General features: G+C 47.9%; 6 protein-coding genes across 6 annotated transcripts; 2 read left to right on the top strand and 4 right to left on the bottom strand.

Moving 5' to 3' along the window:
- Positions 1 to 2188: 2188 nt before the first annotated feature.
- Positions 2189 to 3043, top strand: GGI43DRAFT_382773 (uncharacterized protein; the record flags this gene model as incomplete). The annotated part of the gene is made up of 3 exons (XM_083203277.1): positions 2189 to 2384; positions 2446 to 2820; positions 2907 to 3043. 3 exons carry the CDS (start codon positions 2189 to 2191, stop codon positions 3041 to 3043), a joined length of 708 nt encoding a protein of 235 aa, XP_083061643.1.
- Positions 3044 to 4280: 1237 nt separating this feature from the next.
- GGI43DRAFT_344725 (uncharacterized protein) lies at positions 4281 to 5394 on the bottom strand. The gene has a single exon (XM_083202187.1). The coding sequence runs from the start codon at positions 5271 to 5273 to the stop codon at positions 4761 to 4763; it is 513 nt and encodes a 170-aa protein (XP_083061642.1). The 5' UTR covers positions 5274 to 5394; the 3' UTR covers positions 4281 to 4760.
- Positions 5395 to 8080: 2686 nt separating this feature from the next.
- On the bottom strand, positions 8081 to 10631 carry GGI43DRAFT_344720 (phosphoribosylaminoimidazolesuccinocarboxamide synthase). Its single transcript, XM_083202186.1, has 9 exons — positions 10000 to 10631; positions 9867 to 9913; positions 9641 to 9719; positions 9270 to 9448; positions 9049 to 9088; positions 8944 to 8963; positions 8729 to 8846; positions 8492 to 8553; positions 8081 to 8398 (listed from the first exon to the last, which is right to left on the bottom strand). Exons 1-9 carry the CDS (start codon positions 10336 to 10338, stop codon positions 8350 to 8352), a joined length of 933 nt encoding a protein of 310 aa, XP_083061641.1. The 5' UTR covers positions 10339 to 10631; the 3' UTR covers positions 8081 to 8349.
- A 562-nt stretch (positions 10632 to 11193) lies between these two features.
- GGI43DRAFT_422229 (uncharacterized protein) lies at positions 11194 to 12107 on the bottom strand (the record flags this gene model as incomplete). The annotated part of the gene is made up of 3 exons (XM_083208071.1): positions 11194 to 11366; positions 11397 to 11814; positions 11871 to 12107. 3 exons carry the CDS (start codon positions 12105 to 12107, stop codon positions 11194 to 11196), a joined length of 828 nt encoding a protein of 275 aa, XP_083061640.1.
- A 1504-nt stretch (positions 12108 to 13611) lies between these two features.
- Positions 13612 to 14151, top strand: GGI43DRAFT_433484 (uncharacterized protein; the record flags this gene model as incomplete). The annotated part of the gene is made up of 2 exons (XM_083209752.1): positions 13612 to 13832; positions 13920 to 14151. The coding sequence occupies 2 exons, from the start codon at positions 13612 to 13614 to the stop codon at positions 14149 to 14151; spliced, it is 453 nt and encodes a 150-aa protein (XP_083061639.1).
- Positions 14152 to 14661: 510 nt separating this feature from the next.
- Positions 14662 to 16655, bottom strand: GGI43DRAFT_402255 (uncharacterized protein). The gene is made up of 3 exons (XM_083205672.1): positions 15768 to 16655; positions 15312 to 15705; positions 14662 to 15252 (listed from the first exon to the last, which is right to left on the bottom strand). The coding sequence occupies exons 1-3, from the start codon at positions 16407 to 16409 to the stop codon at positions 14897 to 14899; spliced, it is 1392 nt and encodes a 463-aa protein (XP_083061638.1). The 5' UTR covers positions 16410 to 16655; the 3' UTR covers positions 14662 to 14896.
- Positions 16656 to 17859: the final 1204 nt, after the last annotated feature.

Here is a 17859-nt window from a genome sequence, read left to right as displayed (position 1 = left end):
TGATGTGTTGGATAGTCTGGCAAGAAGCGCATTTCGGGAGGGACATAATAGTGGGATGGAGACATGCACGTTGGCTGCGATTTGTTCTAGGCCGGGGAGGGCGGTTCGGAGTGGGAACAAGCAGTAAAGAAAAAAAAAAAAGTATGGGCTATGTGGTTAGCAGCGGTACTTGTTTTTATGTTTCTTTTTAATTGCAGTGGAGAGGGCTTTTGTTTGGTGTAACGCGCGGTTGGGGGAGTAGTTGTGGTTGTGGTTGTGGTTATGGTTGTTGTCCTACTTGTGGCAAAGACTAAAGATCCTAAAAAAAGGAGCAAAATAAGAAAAACGCCATCCAAAAAGAAGCTTTACGTTGGTGACAATGCTTGGTGCCCGCTGAGCAAACTCAATGGCGATTAGAATCCCGTATTTGAGCCATTGTGGCGATCGCGCTATTGGGTGCAGAGGCCAGCTGGGGTGGTGCTGCGCTCGCCACGGCTATTGGACGATAGCTTGCATAAGGTGATCATTTTGTTCTTAAATTTTTCATCTTGCCTGGTGTTTGGCTGGAAATGTGAGGGACTCGAGCAGCTCTAGTAACTAGTAGCTTGCTGTGCCTGTAAGCGAGGCGTACGTAGGATTGCGGGAAAAGGGCGCCTCTTTTTCTTGTGATGGATGCATATGCATTGTTTTATTGCGTAGCTTCACTCCGTGCAGGGCTGGCTGACTCAGGCAGATTTTCTCTCTCTCGCTCTCAGTCTCTATTATGCGCTTTTTCTCTCTAATTTTTCCCTCTCTCTCTCTCCAGTCTTCACTCAGCTTCTCCTCTTTTTATTTCTCCTCCTCTCGCTTGCGGTTAGAGCTGTTGGCATTGACCGAGTAGGAATTGGAATGACAGGCACAAAAGAGTGTCGCCGGGTGGGCCAAATTTGCTTTTGCGTGTCATGCTATGCCTAGTTGATGCCATTTCCCGGGGGTGGACAGAAAAGCTTGGCCTCTGCCGTCTTCTGCGAGTGTGTGCCTGGCTCGACTGATTAGTCGCGGGTCTTGGCTAATAGCGCTTGGGAGCTATTTGGCCTAGCGCTAGCGGGCTGAAGCTCGACCGCTGGACCAGGGGCCGCGGCCGCTGATAGGCTGGCGGCGGAGCTTGTGCCAGGCCCTAGCGCGCTGTGCCTCGTCCATGCAAACCTCCAGCTTCTGCACTGACATGAGATTGAGGAAAAAAGCTTGGCCACAGAGGCCCCCCGGGAAATCACCCGGGCGCTGCGTGCGATCGCTAAACAGGGCCCAGAGCGGTTGAGACTCTGCTCGTCGCCCAAGTCGCTCGGCCCCCTCTAATTCCACCGGCCGGGACCCCTGTTGCTGGGAATGGAGCTAAGCTATCAATTCCAATGCCCGCTCCACTCCTGGCCGATGGTCCTCTGGGCGTCTCCAAGTGCTTTAATTACCCTTTGCCGTCCTGCTTCTGCGGCTCTTGTTTTTGATTCTTGCTTCTGTTATCCCGCGCCTGATCACTCGCTTTGTAGGCCCAGTTTCATTCGTGCAGTAAGTCTTTTTTTTTTTTTTTTTTGGTCTTTTGTTTGCGTTGTCAACTCGTGTTACTTGCCCTTTGCTGTGTTGCCAAGGCCCCGTCTAAGCGGCATCTCGATCCATTTACACGGATCGTCTGCCTGCCTTCAGCGATACCCACCCCTGGCCTATCTTGTTCTCTCTGTTTCTATCGCTGTCTTGAGCGAAAAGCCACTCCGCTATTGGGGAAGAAAAATATGCCCCTATTCATTGGGGCTCTCGCTTCTAGGCCCCCTTGCGGCGGTTGAGCGGCACGGCAACATGCGAGCTGGCTATCAATGGTCTGAGAGACGATGGTGGAGAGAGGCAATAGTTCAAGGATAGTGGAAAGCACGGCCGTTGTGCGTCTGTCAGACCAGCTGGACGCGTTCCTGGCAACTGTAACGGCTCAACTATTTTTCCAATCTCCTGTTTTTGTTTTGTTTGTTGTTTTCCCTATTTCATCGTTTCACATTCCTCTCCGAGCAACTGATCTGCTGCGAGAAACTTGATCTTTCCTCATTACCTACATACCAGTCAGCCTTTCGCCTTTGCGTGATTGACGAGCCGAGACAACCTGACTAACCATCTATCTGCCAGTTAAAACGATTTCTTTCGTCTCTCGTTCAGATCAATTCTTTAATCGTCCTTCTACACTTTCAAAATGAAGTACTCTGTCGCTGCTGTTTCGGCCCTTGCTGCCTCCGTTGTGGCCAAGCCTGCCTTCACCAACACCATCTTCGATGTTGAGGTTAACAAGCCCTTCACCCTCACCTTCACTGGTTGCACTTCCACCACCTGCACCATTGAGCTGCAGACTGGTGCCAGCAACAACCTGAACGACGTCAAGACCCTCGCCAGTGAGTTTACTTTCCTAAACGAAATCTGCTTGCCAAGAACGAATGCTGACAACAGTGATAGCTGGTGTTACTGGTACCTCTGAGGTCGTGACTCTGACCAAGATCCCCTCTGGCGAGTACAACTTCAAGATCACCGACGCTGCCGGCGACATCAACTACAGCGCCCAGTTCCCCGTCCAGGGCGACGTTATTGCCAGCGCCAGCGCCAGCTCCTCCAAGTCCGAGACCAGCGTCAAGGAGACCAACACGGCTACCGCCGCTCCCACCTCCACCGAGGCTACTTCATCTGCTGAGCAGTCCACCACTCTGGTCAAGTCCACCACCGCTCAAAGCACTGCGGCCTCAAACACCACCACTTCTGCCCCCAGCAGCCACACTTCTGCCAAGCACAACTCCACCAGCGCTGCCATCACAACTGCTCCCAGCACCACCACTGGTATGTATTATACATTCTCGATGAGACGTGTTTGCCTCGCACAAGCCTCGCTTCAGATTTTGCTAACCAACTTTGTCCATCTACAGCTGCTCAGAGCACCGCTGCCAAGACCTCCTCAAAACCCGCCATTACCACTGTCCCTCCCGGAAGCGCCGCTGGCCGTCTTTCTTCTCCCATCGCTCTCGTGGCCGGCGTTGCCCTGGCCATTGCCTTCCTCTCTTAATTTTGTGGATAGCAAAGTCGCTGGGGAGCGGAAAGGAGTCCCTCTCAAATATTTTATTTTGCGCATTAAGGCTTTTTTTCTTTGGTACCCGGTTAAATTTAATATCTTGAGGCAAGATTTTATATGTTGTTTTTTCTTCATACAGCAGGGCAGCTTGTTAGGAAACGGAGGGTTGGCCGGGGATGTAGAAAGTCCCAGCGTCTTGTCAACTTTTTTTTCCCATATTTAATGACGATTATACGGAAAATTACCTAAACTTCTTTTTTGACGATAATGTCAGCCCCTGCATGTACTCTAGTGGTAATTAATGCATTATATCCCCCTTTTTTCTTCTTTTTACTTGATCTACAATGAGATTTTTCTTTACGATGAATGTGAATTATTTTTCGCCAACGCAATCTTGTACGTAATACGCTGTAGAAAATTACTTAGAATCCCAAGATCTACAAGCCGCAAGACTTGGACCCGGCCGCTCGCTTGCCTGGCTTCCTTGGCGGTGAGGTGAAACTAAACCACACGGGATGACAGCGGCTCGCTGCAGGAACTGCGACTTGTCTGATAAGCTGACGCAAGGGGCCAATTTTTTCAATTTATGTTCGGATCGCAAGCCGAGAAAGGCTAAAAAGGACCAAGCAAAGCTAACAAACTGGTTCGTTCGTGTTTTAGAGCTCGTGTTCATTCCGATTGAGTTTTTGGGGATACGAGGTGCGATCGGTTTGCGTGGGACCTCCCAAAAAGGGGAGGAGAAAATCGGCATTGTATCGTGGATTCTTCGGAGTTTTTTTTCCCGCTTCGATTTGGGCTTGGGCTTGTGTCATATCCCTGCAAGGGGGAATCACCGTCACATGTAGGCTTTCGTCACGATGGGGTCGAGGAAAATTGCGTCGGGTGGTTTTTGGGCTGGTGTGAGGAAATTGGGCTTCAATCGGCTCATTCAATTTAGATAGATGCCTGATACTGTCAATTACTGGAGGCAATTGAGATGGTGGGTTTCACGGGCGTTGTTACACAAGGAAGGATGATGGCATCTTGGGGAAACAGGATAGAGAGCACAAGCGACGACATGGCCATGGTCAAGGAAAGTGATTCAAGTATGTATCAGTACTGCTTGGTTGTGTGATATGTAATCTATCTCAGTCTCTACCTTGTAGGCACTAGGCTGATGCCCAATCTATAGGATTACATATGTATGGTCCAACCCGAGGCAGTAGATATCAGGGTAAAAAAGGCCTCTCTTGCGCCATATTCTTGTTCGTGGGAATTGCGTTTCTTTATTTTGTCGATTGATATCCTCCGTGCTCAAACAAAAGAAAAAAACAGGGCCTTGGCAGAGCCGGACGATGGCCGATAGTTGACTAGCTTGGCAAATATAGGCAGAAGGAAACAGCGTCCAAAAAAAGAAAAAAATTGCAGGGGAAAGAAGCTGTAAGGAAGAATCGGTGTAGAATTTGCCGACCGAAGATTCTAATCACCGCTTCTTCATTCTCGACTCTCGTCTTTGTTTCTCATTCTTATTCATGTTTCTCATTATCTCTTCTTTTTGTTTCAGCTTCTGTCATCTTCTTTTCTGGGGTTCTTTGCAATGAAACTGTTTCAGAGCAAGTCTGTCTGTGTCACTAGATTCGGGATAGCTTCGGCTATTGAGCTCATATATATTAAGTGACGTCGTATGTAAGTATGCTTGTCACGTCGTCCGACTCGAATGTTTTCGAATTGATTATTCTTTGTTCATCTTATTAATATTATCCTCAGCCCAGGATTCCATATAGGAGACATCGAAAGCGGCATTGGGGCCGCTGACTGGGCTGTATGGATGTTTGTTTTCTCCGTTGTGGCATGAAGCTGCCATGTAGGAGGTGCTCGTATCGTCCACATTGGCGTAGCTAGCCTTATGGCCATACGAGGCTAAGCCGCTCCCCAATGCATCGTGGGCTTCGATGTTTGGTTTGGAGAGGCCACTCTGGGCGAGGCCGGTGGTGGTGTTGACGCCAGCTGCGTCACCATTGGTGGCAGTGGTTTGACTGCCGACAGTCTCGGTGCCAGCTTTGCTCTCATACGAGATGAATTCCCAGTCGTCGCTTCCTGGGAGAAAGGGATTCTCAAGAGCATTCATCACGGTCTTGGAAGGATCACGGATGGACCCAGCCGTGTTCTGGGTAGCGAGAGTTTGTTCGCTTCGAGAGGCATTGGATGCCTGAGGCAGATCGAAAGACTTGGGGTAGGAAGACATGGCGGTAATGAGAGAATGGACACTTGAGAAGTATTGAGGTGCGTTGGTGTGCGATGAAGGAACGGCGAGCACGCGTGTTGCAAAAAGGAGCGTATGGTGTCTGGAGTGAAGATGTCAGAATGGTGAGAGGGATGAAGAGGGGAACGGGACGGGCATTTATACCTATCTGAAGCTTCCTCACGCGACAACAAAGCTATTGCACGAGCCCCGAAACACGAAGCAACTGGCGTGATCGATTTGAATTAGCGCGAAAGAAAAGAGAAAAGCTTGAAGTGGCATTCGATAATTGGCCATGTTGATGGCATGCGCCTTGGAGGGCTGGTTGCTGCCCCTGCTGTGGAGTTGAGAAGCCTCAGAGGGGGCAGGGGTGGGAAGGATACACGCCCCAAGTACCGATGACATGGCCAACAGCTGGAAGCTGCTATGAGCACCATGTAGACGGCAGTTCTAAAGTGCTTTGGCCGGCGGACCGTGAGGAGCGACCCTTGTCGCTGCAGAGATGGCCGGTGGGCTGCTGTCATGACAAAGAATGCGCGACTGAGGACTTGCGAGCTTCCGAGCTTGCGCCAAGAATCAGGCAAATAGTCCAACGGATTTAATCAGTTTTGACAGCGCAGAAAACGTTAATGGTGGGCAGAGGCAGTGCACCAGCACAGAGAGGCTTACTCCTTTACAACCAACAGCCCTGTTCAGTTGGGCATTCTTTTGCCAGCAAACTCTACCCATACAGGCCCAGCGTCGGTTCGAGAAGCATCTCTAACGAGCCCTCGCAGACAGTGGCCGTATGACCGTGCGGGATACTCCTGCTCTTCGCAGCTATCTTTGTCGGAAGAGAAAAGTCGCTGAAGCTAGCCGTCATCTTGGGAGTGGCAGAGGCTTGATTCGCCTGCAGCTAATAATATTGGGATCTAAAGCTCGTTCGAGAGCACTATTAACGGCCTTGCATTTCTTTGCGCTACTCGTCGCGCGTGAATGTTCCCCATTTGCCTTATGAGCAAGACAAGGCGTTGCATCTGCAGGTTCCAGATCAATGCCACCTTCGCGTTCTATGTCGGCTCTTCGCGGAAACCGGCAGCCTGCCTGCCCTATCGCTAGGCAGCTATGGCGCCTATTTCGGATTCCTTTCGACAAACTGAGGGGAAGTTCGAAATGCTCTCGCGTGGCATATGTGAGATGGTGAGCGAATTAGTAGTATTCGCCTCCCCAAGTTGCTTGGCTAAAGCCGCACCCCCTCAGCCCGTTTCTGTAACATATGCAGCTCTGGCAAGGTGCATGCATCCGCCTTTGGCACTGAGAGAATACAGCCTCATCTAAAAAGGTACATACGCGGCAGGGGATGAGGGGGTGGAGCAAAACACTACTCTCTTCACCTGACCACGTAAACCAGCGTACATCCAAAATAGCCGGTCTTCAAGAATCGGTGATGATCGTGGTAGGATTGCGCTTAGCTGATCAGGGCTTGCTGTCTCACCGCAGTTTAGGAGGCCATTGATGCAACCGACCTGAAGTGTGTGTAGCACGAGCAAAAAGTCGGATTTCCTTATGCAGAACGCCTTGCTTGATCATCGCTGCTGCAGTAGTCGCTTGCGTTTCTATTTTCAATCTCCAATTGGAATTTACAGCTTCGATTTGCATTTCCATCTGGCATATCAATTTGTCATGATCAAACACTCGGATATCGTTTTGAAGTGAACATCGATGCAAGCGCTCGTTCGTTTCAGCTAATGGACATCCTTGTAAAGACCGACCGCCGAAGGCCAAAAACGACAGCTCCGATGTCAACCACCACTAGCATCACACCCAGTCCATTGGACCACAGCTGCCCTCTTCCCTCGTTTCTTTATTATGCATTAGACATGGATGGCGCTCTTCCCGTTTGGCCAAGCAAAGCCGGCATTTGTGGTTCGAGATCCTGAGTTCGCCAGTCGGCACGACGGCCGAGGCAGCCCCGCGGGCGCAATCTCGTTCCTGGCTTACCACTCCGTAGGTCTCGAGCGATCCAGCCCTTTAATCTGGCCCTGACAGCAACAATAAATGAATGGATGAGCTGGCAAACGCCATTTTATTGGTTAGGCGTATTAGATTCCGCAGCAATAAAGGCTGTCGAGCGCCATTCCTTTAGAATTCTAGAATTCTGTGATGATTTGAGAGGCAGCCCTGACTGGTGCCTGCATGATGCTAGAAGGAATAGACGAATAGTCGTACGCGATCAGTTACCACCCATCACAATAGAAGCGTGAACGCCCTACTATTGTAATACAGGCCAATAGCCTGCCTTATGATCGACCGCCCGCTTCTGGCAGGTCGAATACGGCAAGGATGGAGGCCGCCAACAGGCAAAGAGGAATTATTCGAGAATGATTCATTTCCTTCTAGCGCGCCATCCTTGTCTGATATGTTTACTGCCCGGGCGAATAGAACACGGCTATTTGCACAAGCATCCCTGGTTCAGTCGCAGGCAGTTGGCTGCGAGCCTCTCTTTCTGAACGCTTGCCGGTCCGGAGCTGATCATCCTGCAATGGTGGGGTGCTCTGAATAGGGATTGCTCAGAGCAGCTTCGATTACGAAGAAATTGCGAGCTGGGCGCGGGCATTGTTTAAAGAGCTTGCGTTGAACTTGAACTCAAAGCCAATTAACCACCCTTGAAAGACAGGTCATATGAAGAAATAGCGACCGACTACCTAATAAAGCTGAATGACGAATGGTCCGCGCTACACGCAAGATAAACCTGGCCATTGTGTCACACGCGTTCATCGTACGGCCACGGCCACGGTCACCTTCTGTGTGGTGCCCTCACTAGCGGTCTGGATTTCTTTTACGTGAGAAATTCATCCCAATCAAGACTTGGTAACATTGCTTCGGCTTGCCTAAGAGTGAAGGACGCATTTTTTTCTTCCTTTTCTTCTTTGGTCTTCTATCTGCCGTTCCCTTTTCGGCTAGCCACTAGGCTGGAACCAATTTTGTGTTATTTACCCAGTACGCCTTGCATCTTGTTTACGTATTCCTATTCGCACGTGTGTACATGCGTACGCGTGTGCCTATCTCTTACTTGAATTGTGTTTCGGGTGTTCATGACTCAGTTGTCCAAAGCGGCCAGAGCTTGGTCCAGCGTCTTGCCCGTTAGTCTATTGTTTTGTTAATTGGTGGTCAGCATTTGGCTTCATGTTACCCCGTAGGTGGGTGAGTTATCACAAGAGCTGCACGGGAGTGGAACCTACTTTTCAAACACGTCCTGGTACTTGGCCGCAGTCTCTTTGACGACGGCTTCAGGAAGCTCGACCTGGACGGGGAGCACAAACAAGTTAGTCATATGTCGGTGCAACGAGGGGGAAGGATGAAGCGCGAGTCAAGACGTGGAGTTTTTGGTTCGGGATTGCCATCGGGCTACTTTACTCGATGCGGGGAGGAACAGGGCCTGGTGAATGAGATGATCCTGGAGGGGGCGTGTGACTTACATCAGGCTTGCCCTTGAGGCCATTGCTGGTGAGATAGTCCCGGACGTACTGCTTGTCGTACGAAGGGGCTTCGACGCCGGCTTTCCACTCGGCGGCGTTCCAGAATCTTGAGCTGTCACTATTGAGGAGAGTCAGTATACGTCTAGGACTCTTCGATAATTACAATAGGGCTTGGCGCGCCCGGTGGGAGGATTCTTTGACTAGGATTGACGTACGGGGTCAAGACTTCATCAATCTGTGAAACGTTAGTCTTATGCTTATGACTATTTTTTGGGAGATACCAAGATTGGCCGCTCCTAAAAGTGGGGGAGGCGCCTCACCAGGACAACTTCATCGGTGGCCTCGTCAAGACCGAACTCGCTAAGGACTCATTGTTAGCTTATCAAGGACGAACGCCGAGATGTGATTCAGCACGTGAGGGACATCACATCTCCAGGGATTCCGAGCCATGTAGCAATACTACTTGCTGGGAGCGCCCGCAATGGGGGATCCGTGCGTGCATGAGGAAGAGAGGCTAGGAGAGTGGCAAGGGACAACTCACAACTTGGTGTCGGCCACAATGATGCCACGCTCACGGGCATAGGCGGCGGCGGCGCTGTACACCGAAAGACTGAGCTCCGCGATGCGAGCCGCGTACTTCTCGCCGACGATCTTGACGGCCTGCTCAGGGGAGATGTTCTCGTCCTTCTCTCCGGCAGGGGCCTTGGTGGAAGGAGTGTACTGCTTGGGTCTTAGCTTGTGGCTTTTTTTTCTGCCTCGTATTAAAGTGAAGCGCCCTTGTTACGGTGTTGGTGGCGTTGAGCTGCGTGACATGGCATGGCAGATAGGAAGATATGTGATTTGTGATACTAATAGATTGGAAGCAGCAAGGGCAAGGGGGAACTCATTGGGTGTGGTTGCACAGTAACTTACGATAGGCCCGTTCGGGAACGCGCCGCATTTCTCTAGGCCAGCAGGCTGGGGGATGCCGTGGACGGTGCCGTGGGCAACGCTGGAAGCCGAGGATTGTCAGCTCGTCTCTTCTTCTTCTTCTGGTTGGGTCACATCGGGAGATGGCTGATTGCCGAAATTTGCGATCCCCGGCACAAGTTGCTAAGGTGAGAGGGTGAAGCTGGGTACGGGATGGTCATGTACTTACTACTCGCTCCATGCGCTGCCGGTGATGTAGCCTCTCACAATAGCTTCCTAACAGAGCAATATCAGAATGTATTCATTCTTGAACAGCTTTGTAGAACAGTAAAAGATTCTAGAAGCAACTTGACTTGACTTACAATGGGGAACACCTTCAGTTTGCGGCAGACCATGGTTCGTCCACGCAGCAGGCTGCGTTCCTCGGGCGTCAAGGGAGCTGAGGCCGGGGCCGACAGGGATAGCAGGTGGTGTTTCAGGCCGGGCACCTTCTGCTCGAGCACGGAGAACCAATGAGCAGAGATCTGGGTGAGGATGCGGCCCTTCTGGGGCACGCCATTGGCGAGGACGACGTCGTAGGCTGAGATGCGGTCGGTAGCCGTGAAGAGGAGGGAGCTGGCGTCGAGGTCGAAGAGGTCCCGGACCTTGCCCTGGGAGAGCTTGGGGAGGGATTGCAGGGAGATGGAGGTGATTGCCGACATGATGGGCTATCTGTCTGTCTGTCTTTTTATTTTGTTTTGGATTTCCTTTATTGGAAACTGTTTATTCCACGAGAGGGAAGTTGGGTAAGTTGATGAGTGAGTGGATAAGTGAGCTGAGGTTGAGTGACTAAGAGTGTAAGTGGTGATGAAATTTTGCGACGAGTGGGGACTTTGGGCGATCAACTAGTCGCCGATTGTGGCGTTGAATTCAAAGTATCCGCACGTGGAGGAAACTCTACGCGAGAGCTCTAAGGTTGCTCTCCTTTGGTCGTTGAACTTTGCTCTTTATGGGTTAGAAATTATATTTTCAAAGTGTTAAAAATTTGAACCATAGTGAGTCTATTCATTGGACAATATCCTCAATAGTGGTTTGAGATGATGAAAATCGAGCTTTTGCTGGAGCTCTGCGTCATGCTGGAGCCAGCGGAGCTTGGGCCGGCCGTGGGGATCCGATTCGGCATCTCCACTCTAGCAGCGCCGTTGAGCTCTCGTTAGGTAGGTAAGCTGACATTTGGCTCGACTTATAGTGTTTTCATCTGAGATTCTAGTCACAGAAACTCGCAAGCTTTATGCCAACTGCATCTAATGGATGGCTGGTGTTCTATTCATTGTATATGTGCTCTTTTTCCTCTTTATCGAGCCGACGGGAATTCTATGGTCCGAATTGCGATTCTGCTCTAAAGTCGTCTGCATAGATCTAATAGAGCTATCTAGCAGCTCATGACAACTTGGTTATATATGGATAACCTATCTCTGCCTAGAGAAATTGAAGGATGGAGCCTAGGCTATAAATACACGAGCCATGCGATGGGTATGAGAAGCGTCTAAAATATGACGTAGATTGCGGCTGATGGTTTACCCTTCCCACAACACATCTTCTGCGTCTCTCATTCCAAACAACATATCGTGCCACCCATAACCGCCTGGATAAACAATATCCGCATAATCGAGTAAAACACTATCCACCCAATTTTTCGCCAGTGATGACAAACTAAATGAAAAACCAATGTGGTATATGAAATCAGCCACTTTCTCTACAGCCGACGGCTTGTTTTAACCCCCGTTGTTAAACTCGTAAACCAGTGCCGTATATTCCATGTCATCTTCCATATACCTCCTAATCTTGTCAATTTTCACATCCGGAGCCTTTAAGCTGCTTGGAAGATTGTCCCACATTTTACTGTGTAATTTCAGCCAGCCGTAACATTCTATCATGCGCGGTAGTGATGATATGCGTCGCATAAGCTTAGATTGGCCTTCCTTGGAAATGCCATGTTCGTGTCTTGAGTCGCTTTTCTCTTTGCAAAAAGAGTAATAGTTTTTTCTGGCCTCCTCTTTTCCTTTGGGCTCGTCAAGCACAAAAACCGGATGAGATGCGATCGAGGCGCGCACCATCTGAAGGACAGCGTTGTTTTGGCACTCTCGCTGCAAGGCATAATAGTGTCCCTCTGATTGAGGCGGAGCTTGATCCCAGAACTGTATTCTACAGTGAGCAAACATACCGGCCGGTAGCTAAGCTATTTAATACTCACCACCTTCAATACATATGGCCCTTCTGTGCCAAATCGAACTTTCCAGACGCAGCCGTCGGCTCCGTATCCCAGTCGAGACTCGAAGACAATGTCATCGGGATTAAAAACGTACTGTCGAAGTCGCGGTTGTCGGAAGTACTCTTTAGTATACTGAGGGTCTCCCGTCATTGGCTGCTCATCAAGGAACGGCTTTGATATCTTGCGTTTGCGGCGACGTTCACGCGTTGCCAAGGACATTTTTGCTCTCTCAGTATTTAGTACTGCATTGGATTGCAGATACAAAGAATTAAAGTTATTATCCAAGAGGCAATAGAAATGATAGAAGCAAAGAAATATTATAGCCAACCAAAATACTGAAGGAAGAAAGAATCATTGAAAGTTAATTTTTAGACTAGGAGTGTATAGTGTCTCGTCACATGTGAATATCATTGAATCACTGGTAAGGAACAGCCTATAAACACATGTAAGCTCCTTAGCATGCGAAGGCATACTCATTATCAGAGAACATGGTTACAGCTGATGTTTCCTGTGAGATACATTTGTTGTGAAACAAAGAGTTCAGGGCTAGGTCAATTAAATTACTTGTATTTTTCTTGTCTAGTATCCAGATGTAGGAGGTTCTAATGTACGAGAAATAAGGTTTACTCTCCTTAGGACGTTGTGAGGCCCCCAATACTCACTTTTATGCTAGTATAAATATGTAAAAATAAGACTTTTATGCTAGAAAATACACATACAGTATTTTAACTACTTATAACGCTTTCTAGCAGGCAATTGACCTTACTTTGTCGAGAATTCCTCCGCGGATCGGGTAGCTATGAATGTAGCACACGATCTCCACACAGAATATGTGGAGATAACGTTATTATCGCTTGGAAAGACTAAATTGCTGAACTTGATGCTCCTAACGAGGTCCTAGTTCGCCTTTCAACATGTTCAGATTTGTAAAAGAGTTATGCGTTATTGAAAAGAGGACTGGTTGGAGTTCGATATATCAAAAAGCCCGCTAAAATTTGGAATATTTTACTTCTATAGTAATAAGAATAAGAGCCGGGCAATCACTTCGCTTGGCAGTGACATCGCGGGTCGTCGCATAAGCAATACTGTGCACTGAGTATCGTGAAAATTATTTTTACTATGTACTACTTAATAGTATAATTCCTGTAGATCTCTAGAAATAGAAAGACTAGTTCCATTTCTGGGAATTCAGTTTGATCTCTTTTAGATTAAGACCGGCGAGCTGCCTTGTTGAGTAAGTAGCCTTCCGAATACATATATTCTTGGCGTCACGAATACAGGGTCTAGACTATTTGCTACCCCCATGTAAGTTTTAGCAATAACTGTAATAGCCATAAGTATTAAACTTGAAGAAGCTGGGGTTGAGTGTATAGGGATCTTGGCGTCAGCACTAGAACTTTACAGTTCGAAGACAACAGTACAGTAGGAAAACAATATTCAGCCAAAGCCAGGAATATTCTCAATTGTGATGAAATAGGAAAATATATGCGGTAGAAAATCGCTGAATACGATGTTTCGCCAAGGGCTCGCGAGTCATATCTTGATTCTGCTTTGAAAACTCATTGCTCAGTTTTGGGCTATTAGCTAAATTTATAACATCAAGAACCTCGAAGAGATATATAAACTATCTCAACTCCTCACTAAAATTTTATTTCAATACCAGAAAGCCTCGAAACAGAAACGATCAATCTTCTTATAAACTTTATTCTTCACGCATAGCAAGATGCTCGTCCTTCAAGTTATTGCATCCGCTCTGCTCTTCCTCGGAACAGCTTCAGCTGCCGCTATTGATCTCTCTGAGAGAGACGAAGCTGTGAGCCTTGCAAAGAGAGAGCAGAAGATTACGATTTCTCACTGCACTGGCTGCATTGCAGGCCCTGGAGGAGGTTCGAGCTGTGTCAACAACTGGTATATCCACTGGGGTGATAGTAAACTCGGCTCATGGTAAGTTTATGCTCATTGTTAGCGGAAATCGCTGTACTTATCCAGCTCTCAAAGGGCAAAAAGAGTGTACTAATTAAGAGATTGTAGCAACGATAGCAGTTTCTTATACAATGATTCAACCTGTACCGGCCAAATGCCTACACCGTCTGGTACTGGTACCTTCTCACCCAGCAACTGTCGCGCAGGCCAAGATCAACAGTTCGCAACCGTCAACGCCAACGGAAATGTATACACCTGCTATAAAGCCGCTGGCAACTTTAGCAACTTTTGCGGCGTAAACTATGCATGCTCGGTTTATGCGAGCTGCTACGGCCCATAAATGAACGCGAAGTTTTGGCCAGAATGGGGAATTTTCTATTCAGGCATCATCTTTCTATTCTTGGTAGAGGGGCAAAGCAGCGGTATGTGGAACAGGGGATCTATGTCTGATTCGCACAAGTCAAATATGTGTATATATGTATAGGTATATATGTTTAGCTTAGCTCATTTCTATTAATTTATAACTTGCGAAATTTGAGAGTTCCATATTGCAAGTAGATAATAAATATTATATCGACAGCTCTTATTGGTAACTGCGCCTAGATATAAGCGGATGAACTTACTGGGCGAATGGCGAGCTTACGAAATAATATTGAGGTGATTGGGATTATGAAAGGTCAAACAGCCTAGCTTGTAGGTGTGTCTGTGCAGTCATAGCAAAGAGAAATAAGCTCAGTGCCTGGAAGATTTTTTATATGAAGGATTACCTTTTTGTGAAGAAAGTTATCTGTAGTTATAAACTTTTACATGTTTGTCGTAACCTGACTCTCATTGTTGTTATATGAGGCTATCTAACAAATATAGTCGAGGGTTAAAGAGTAATTAATAAGGTAAATATTATTAAACGAAATTTGTTTTAAGCAGAACACCAAAACATCTGTTATACTTTAAATAAGGGTAGTGCGCCGCTGATATCTGTAATCTCCCAAACCGTCCAGCTAAAGCCTAATTACATGTACATATGAAGTAAGTAAATCCTAATATCATCGTCTAAATTTTCGCATAAAATCCTCCAAGATATCAACTCAGATAACATTTCCAACAACAGACCAATTTGAGCCATCGTATTGTATCTCTCTTATCCGTCCATCGACCAAATAGTAACAGCGGGCCATGGTGTATCCTGGCTGCAAAGAACCCACTGACCAGACTGTTGGTGTGAGGCAAGTAATTCCCGTGTCGCTATCAGGAGTACCAAGAGATTCTGGTGTCGACGTGGTTCGCCATCCGGTGCTGTCATCCTCCCAAGTCATTTGGATGGCACCTGTGGAGTTTTGCCATAAGATGTAATTATTCATAACGGTATTACTCGAACCCGAGCGTGGCATAGAAAACGCTCCAATGGCTGTTTTAGCTGGCATCGTGATGGCAGGTATGGTGACTTTATCTAAGTGTGAGACTTAAGATTTAACAGTCTGGAAGAAGAGGCATTTAACTTACCAGTGCTCAGGCTAGCGGAGGCCTGCTTCCTTCCCTCGATGAACAGCTTCTGATCATCTCGTTGATAGATAATATTCTCAGCCCCTATCAACCCTCCCTTTGCGGAAAGAGGAATTTCCGCAAACGCTGAATGGTTTTGGCAAGCAATATCCAAGTTGTTCTGTGACCAACTGCCGTTATAGTATAGTTCTTGTACCTGGCTTGTGTCGTCCTGAATGATGACACTTGGCCAGTATGAAGCGAATCTCGAACCTACTCCTGCTTTCCAGGCGTTGGGAGACATAGACCCATTTCCGTTCAAGGTTTGCTGCTCTGGCACTTCTTGCTCTCGGATCCACCACTCTGCGACGTCGCCCCTATCATTGACGTAAAAAATTTCGATCTGCGTAAAGTTCTACATCGACACTCGTTAGATATGTAATATGTGCCGCGAAAAGCGTCGGCAGTCTGGCTCACACTATCACTATTCACCGCTGAATTAAAGAATATAGAACTGTTGAAGCAAGATATTGCAATCGGACTGCCCTGTTTGAGATCTAGGTTTGTCAGAATAGTCATCGTTGACCAGTCCTTGTCGCCCGAATTGTATTGCATCATGTGTAGATAGTTATCGTCTCCCTGGTAGGCTAAGCGAATACTGAAGTCTGATTCGGATGTCCACCAGCCCGTTACCCCAATACCCGAACTGGCGTAAACGGAATTAGCTGAAGCTGAAGAGGATGGAGACGGAGCACCCGTGCTTGACGCCGGAGTTGAAGAAGAGCTTGGCGTTGCGAGACTCTTATTGCTATTTCGCGATCCGACAACACCGCCCACCACGGCTCCCACGATGACCAGCACGAGAACGACAGCGGCCACGATGAGCCATAGTCTCTTTCTTTTCGAGTTACTAGGTTTGCTCCATCGAGCACCCTCGATGTTGTCCATGTTGCTCGAGCCGTCCTTGCTCATGGGCTCCACGTACGCGTTCTGAACTTTAGGAGACGCCTCCAATCCTTCATGAACAGGATTATGTACTACCTCCAGGCCTTCGGTATTAAAATCGAATCCCGGTACCACTTCCAGCCCATCCATATCATGATTGAGTGTCGTGCCCATCACAGATGAAGCTTGGGGTTGGTAGGCGGGAGAGGAACTTTGGAGTTTAGGACAGGACGTCACGTTTAAGCGGCTTCTACAGATAAAAATTAATTTTACTGCGACTGCGAGGCAGATTAGCCCACGCCCTTTTCAAAGTGACCAGCCTCATCATTCGAGGGTAAAGCGGCAAGACCCTGGGATTGAAACTCGAAGGATTCTGTAGGATTGCATGAAGACCAATTGCAAGTCAGCGGGCCAGGTGGCTGCAGGGTTGCAAAGCTGGAAACTCCTAGGAAAAGCCAGACGCTAGGATATATTTAGTACCCAACATAAGCTGAGCCGCGTCTACTCTGCTCAACCTAGGCTATTCTGGCTATTATACTCCCAAACTTACGATACTCTCATACTAGCCAAAGAGGCTGTAACGAAATACAAATAGACATTCACTACCCACGAAAAGGTTAGAAATAGCTGCATCCAGGCTGAGCTCGCAGAACGCTATATTAGATGCCAAATGCGATGCAGCTCAAATAATTCAGCGTTTATCTGGCTCTCTAATAAAGACTTGTGCGGCTGACAACTAAGTCTCTTTCGGCATTAGCCCGCTGTTGACTTGTCAATATTCACGAAGAGGAAGAGCAGGGTGTTGTAATAGAGAGTATAGATGTTGACATAAATTAGGTAGGCAGTGAGGTATAACCTGTGGGAAAAGGTCCTACACAGAGAAAATAGCTATTTACAAGCTGAGATTAAAACCAACAATTGACATCAGTATGGATCGCTAAGCATCGTTATGTATGGCTTGAGATTATTTGAGTTTTCTAGCATGCCATGTCACCTTTGCGGTAAGCTTCGCATTAAACATTCGCCTCGGCTACCGTTAGATAGTATAGATGGAGGCTAAGGAATTAATGCCAGTCAATCCCCCACATGCCTGCGCTCAACTATCAACTATTGAATCCCTAGTGAGGTGAGAAGTCGTACCAGCAGCGAATTAGCCGCTAGAAAAGTGCAAGGGTAGAGACATTACCGCGCCATCTATCTCACCAACCACAATCCACTATTTCTGCCCGATGAACCGGCGACCGGTTACCAATGTGCGCATGACCTTTCCAATACATCGCGAGCTGAGGTGGTGGCACCTACTATTCAATCGCTCGAACATAATGGACAAATATTCAACCCGAAAGCCTTCGTGTGGCCCACCAACGATGACTCTCAGCCTCGGCACGCATCAACTGAGCGGACCCTGGCATATAAGTCGCCCTCTCTCTGTTACTAAATGATCGGCAAACTTCGGCAAATAATATGCGATGATTTGCCCAACAATTGCCGAGAACTAGCGTGATGATGGGCTTAGCTTTGCTTATGCTCGAGTTCAGCGCGTTTTGTTGCCTTAAAAGAAAGAGAAAAGGGGTTCATAGAAATAAGTGAAGGATTGTAAAGATTTCAAAGCTTCGGAGTATAA

The sequence above is a fragment of the Trichoderma evansii genome (assembly GCF_050947405.1).
Source record: "Trichoderma evansii strain SZMC 28006 chromosome Unknown GGI43scaffold_7, whole genome shotgun sequence".
In the NCBI taxonomy this organism is placed as follows: Eukaryota; Fungi; Ascomycota; class Sordariomycetes; order Hypocreales; family Hypocreaceae; genus Trichoderma; species Trichoderma evansii.
The sequence above is the reverse complement of the archived record's forward strand: the minus strand, read 5'-3'. Positions and strand labels throughout refer to the sequence as shown.

Bases quoted from the DNA above. Each gene is read 5' to 3' on its own strand.
- GGI43DRAFT_344725 (XM_083202187.1), bottom strand. From the start codon at position 5,273: ATGTCTTCCTACCCCAAGTCTTTCGATCTGCCTCAGGCATCCAATGCC.
- GGI43DRAFT_344720 (XM_083202186.1), bottom strand. From the start codon at position 10,338: ATGTCGGCAATCACCTCCATCTCCCTGCAATCCCTCCCCAAGCTCTCC. The intron at 9,449-9,640 runs GTAAGTTACTGT...AGACCCAAGCAG, and splicing joins CGTTCCCGAACGGGCCTATC to TACACTCCTTCCACCAAGGC. The intron at 8,847-8,943 runs GTACGTCAATCC...TCTCCTCAATAG, and splicing joins ATTGATGAAGTCTTGACCCC to TGACAGCTCAAGATTCTGGA.
- GGI43DRAFT_402255 (XM_083205672.1), bottom strand. From the start codon at position 16,409: ATGGGCACGACACTCAATCATGATATGGATGGGCTGGAAGTGGTACCG. The intron at 15,706-15,767 runs GTGAGCCAGACT...GTGTCGATGTAG, and splicing joins CAGCGGTGAATAGTGATAGT to AACTTTACGCAGATCGAAAT. The intron at 15,253-15,311 runs GTAAGTTAAATG...ACTTAGATAAAG, and splicing joins CTCCGCTAGCCTGAGCACTG to TCACCATACCTGCCATCACG.